Genomic DNA, 4165 nt, shown 5'->3' with positions numbered 1-4165 from the left:
TAGGGGTGCATCGTTGTAAGATTTAACTTGCTGTGGGCAATATAGTGAGGTATAAATGCTGAAGTAAGCGAGGTAAGATTCATACCAATGCTTAGATGGGCAGAGAAGAGTAACTTTCATCAGGATAAAGCTAGTGTGAAAGGAGGTAAGTAAATAAAGGAATCCAACTCCATAATGGATTATAAACAATACTTTGAAATGTGAAAATCAGAAACTAAATATTTTCAAAATGCACTAAAGAAAAAAATATCTGAAATCAAGCACTAAGTCTTAACATTGTCATCCCAAACCAAGAAGTGAAGATCAGGTTCAACTGCATTGAGGAAGTCAGCTGCATTAGGAGGGTGTGTTGCATTCTTAAATGCAGATGAACCATATGGTATACACATGGAATTAGGTGGGAGTTCAAGGCTAGTGATGAGCGAAAATTTGCACACTAGAGGGCAATCAAGTCGACAATAACTGTAACTGTGTAAGTAATAATATAGGAAAACCACTGCATATCTATAGAAAACATTCATTTTAAACAAAGAACCAAACATCAATAAATGCATAATAAAGGAAGCTATCTTAATTGAACAAAACAGTCCCACCCTAAACCAACACCCCAGGGTACCAAGATACCTATATTAATCTGTGAAGCAATCTCTGGTCACGCAACCTCTTTGTTCCATACCATGTGTGTGTGTATTCCTGTGTACTTGTACCTGATGATGACATAAGCTTTTCAAAACATTGTTCATTTGTAAGACAGTTTCTTTCACTACCCATTCAAGCTGTCTCCAAACTTTATTTTCTAAAAAGTGAGTTCCTTGTCATCAAATTTCAATCCATGTAAAATGCTAACTGGTGTTTTGAAAACTGCACATCTTATATAATGATTCTCTATCAGCCGTCTCCTACTGCTTAAAAGCATTATGTTTTGAAGATATTAAAAGCAAAGGCATACTTAACTGTGCTAATTAAATTATATAATGTTAGTTTCTAACAGCACAAACATTCAATGTTTAATTATTCAATAAAAACACACATTTGATCAGGTTATTTTGGTACAACTTTTAGAGTTAAACAGATGATTGTTAAGATTTGCTAATAAAAAAAAGATATTGGTGTTAAATAAAAAAAAACAGCTTAGCACCTCAAACAATGAATACAGACAATGATGAAGATCTGTACTGTGATATGGTATCTCAGTAAAATATGTGTATAAGTAATGAATATTCTGACATACTTTAAATTCAAACTACATCAAATCATTTATTATTCAGTTGCATTTTGCTGCATGAAATGCTTCACACTGAAATCAACCATTACCAGCATTAATTATTATTCAGTTATAAATGATAAAGTTGTGAACCCAAACACTTTAGATAATTCAAAAGTATGTACAATTACTGGTGAATATCATTCTGCACTTCTTCATACGCTGTCACCTGTAATATTGCATTAAATGTAAAATTACTCAGTCCCTGTCCTATATAGATTCGAAAAATGTTTCTTTTCTATTACATGTGCTTTACTTATATTGCATTTATTCTACTTCTCCTTACAAAAGTTATAACATTTTATCCGAAAAATGAAAATTCTATACAAATAACTTACTTATCAAAATGTGCAGAAAAAGACAGAAAGCTAACTTCTCCTAATCCGCCTGATAATGCTGCACAGATGACACCTGGAGAAGAAAACTAAAAATGTTAAATAAATAGATTTCTGTAAAGTAGTCATAAAATGAAAACTGTAAAATCCTGGTTATTTGTATTTGTTTATAAATATCAAAACATGTGTTCTCTATTAATATGTTTCTTTTTGATGTTGATTATTTGAAGTCTTTATGGTAAAGGACTATCTTTCAAGCTAAAGTTTTACCTTTCAGATATGATGAGAATATACACATGTATATTATTAAAAAGCAAGGTTAATTCATTCAATTTCATTATCGGAAAACATAATTGTAAGTAAAGTTTTATTAACACATTAATATGTGTAAAAGAAGAGACAGGAAACTTCACAATCTGTGGAAAAATACAACCCAACAACATTTATATGATACGAAGGCTGTCAATTTTGACTTTAGTTACAAAAAACGTAAAAAAGGCTAGATGGGAGAAAAAAAAAGTGAAATTTGGAAAATTAAGGTCCCAAAAATATGTTAAAAATGTCCTTTGTAAATTATCACGCAGGTGGTTGGTAGAGGAGGTAACTGTATGTTGAGTTCCTGAAGGGTATATCTATGTTATTGGCAGTTGAAGAATTTAATTGGTATCCTTCATAGACAGTGTTAATTTCTGCACAACTTTGGAATATATTTCATCTCTCAATTTACCCTATGGATATGGGTTTATGTATCTTACCCAACTTTATAACCACCATGAAACCATGAAGGTATGCATACTATAGCTCTGAAGGTACTCAATGTACCTACAAAATTTGATGAGCTTTTAGTAAATATTACAAGTCTTTTGTATATAAAAAAATCAGGTTTTTTAATGTAGTGTTTTTACTAAAGATTTATCCACGAATACATGGTTTCAGAGTGTTGACTAGTTTAAGTGCAAGGTGACTTCCATGTTAGATTAAAAATACTCTTATTATTCTTACATTTTTAAACTTAATTTGCATAACCTCTAAAACCTCCTAAATTAATATAAATTTTATTCAGTCAAATTTTCTATTTTATCTGTTTTCTCTACCCTAACTATATGCATGACATTAATTTGATTGACCTTATAGCCATCACAAAATATAGAAAATAAATCTAAATTACCCTTTTCCCTTTTTTAGAATGACTACAGATTGTAACAAAAAACTACAACTGTTCCTCCTAAACAGCTTAAATCTGGTAACAGTCAACATCTGTTTCTACTTACGTTTTATTGTTTTGTTGCTTTTTGAACCATGGGTAATTAATAATCCCTTGATACAAGTTGTAAATCACACTGCACACTCTTAGTTCAAGTTACCATATTGAATTATGTAATACACAAGCTACTTGTGAGCAGACGTCATGAAGAAATTTATTATTTTCATTATATTACCTAGCCTAACCTTATCTAACTTAATATTTTTCTAATTCTTACATTTAGTTACTTTTATAAGAATAAATAAAAAATATACATATAAAAACAACAAGTAGTATTTACATTTGATCTCTTGTTTTTTTTTGCTGTCAGCCTGCAGGTGAATTTCAAGTCTACTTTTTTTTTTGTAATAATGGCACTAGTACGTTGAATAACTGTTTTTGTTTGATAAATACACATAAGAACACAGAATAATAACATGCAGAAAGCAAACAATTTCCTATAACTTAGCTGGCTTTCTAACTAATGCATAAGTGCCTTAAAATAATTCTCTTATCTACTCAATCTGAAATGAGGGATAGCAACCTTCACACTGTAGACAGAATAACCAAAACTTTGTACCGAGCTCAACATAATATTATATTTAATATGGTAAATTAAAACTTTATCTTTCTATTGTTATAAATGACATAATAGAAAATTTCACAAAGAATTACTGGCAATTTGTAAAAGAGAGTATAAGACAAGTGGGCATAGCAAACAAGTCTGACTTTCTAGTTTATATCTCCATAAACAAAGAATATTGTAGGCTATAAAAATTAATTTTGCCTTAGAAATACCTGTACTATAATGAGTAATTTATGTTAAACTCAGTAAATTAGAGAAACATGTTGAAAAAATTAGAAGCTGGGCAATACATGGCAAAAAATTCATAATTCTCATACAAGGGGAGATTGAGGATTTATAGAAATATTTTATTTTAAAATTAACAAATGAAAGTTTATATAATTATAACATTTGGTTTATTAACTACATTTTGATGTTAAATTTATTTGTATACATTGTTAATAAAATAGTTTAATTACATTTTGAATGAAGCTCTTTAAAAGGTGATGACACGAGCACTTGGACCAACCTGTTACTATATATATGTATGAAATGCTATATATTCTTTATGAGAAATTCCTACAGAATAGCTTAAAAATTTTAATTATTTGGGGTTTCATTTCTATGAAAAAGCATAATCAACAAAAACTTTCATTTTTAACCCATTCACTGTAACCAGTACATATATGGCCTCTAAATTTCTTTTCAGCTCAATGAGGCTGGTACACATATAGATTCTTGCTATCAAAATTCCTGCA

The 4165-nt window shown here is 29.7% G+C and overlaps 1 protein-coding gene across 8 annotated transcripts in view; it reads right to left on the bottom strand.

Moving 5' to 3' along the window:
* Positions 1 to 1591: 1591 nt before the first annotated feature.
* The window catches only part of LOC106475953 (battenin-like), a 17054-nt gene continuing 14480 nt past the window's right edge, over positions 1592 to 4165 (bottom strand). For all 8 annotated transcript variants that reach the window (XM_022379950.1, XM_022379952.1, XM_022379951.1 and 5 more), the window contains exon 8: positions 1592 to 1675. In XM_022379950.1, the coding sequence (XP_022235658.1) occupies positions 1599 to 1675 (77 nt within the window). In that variant the 3' untranslated portion in view covers positions 1592 to 1598. The remainder of the gene's footprint in view (positions 1676 to 4165) is intronic.

Source organism: Limulus polyphemus, unplaced genomic scaffold, assembly GCF_000517525.1.
Source record: "Limulus polyphemus unplaced genomic scaffold, Limulus_polyphemus-2.1.2 Scaffold9507, whole genome shotgun sequence".
Taxonomy (NCBI): Eukaryota; Metazoa; Arthropoda; class Merostomata; order Xiphosura; family Limulidae; genus Limulus; species Limulus polyphemus.
Note: the sequence above shows the minus strand (reverse complement) of the source record. Positions and strands in the feature narration are given on the sequence as shown.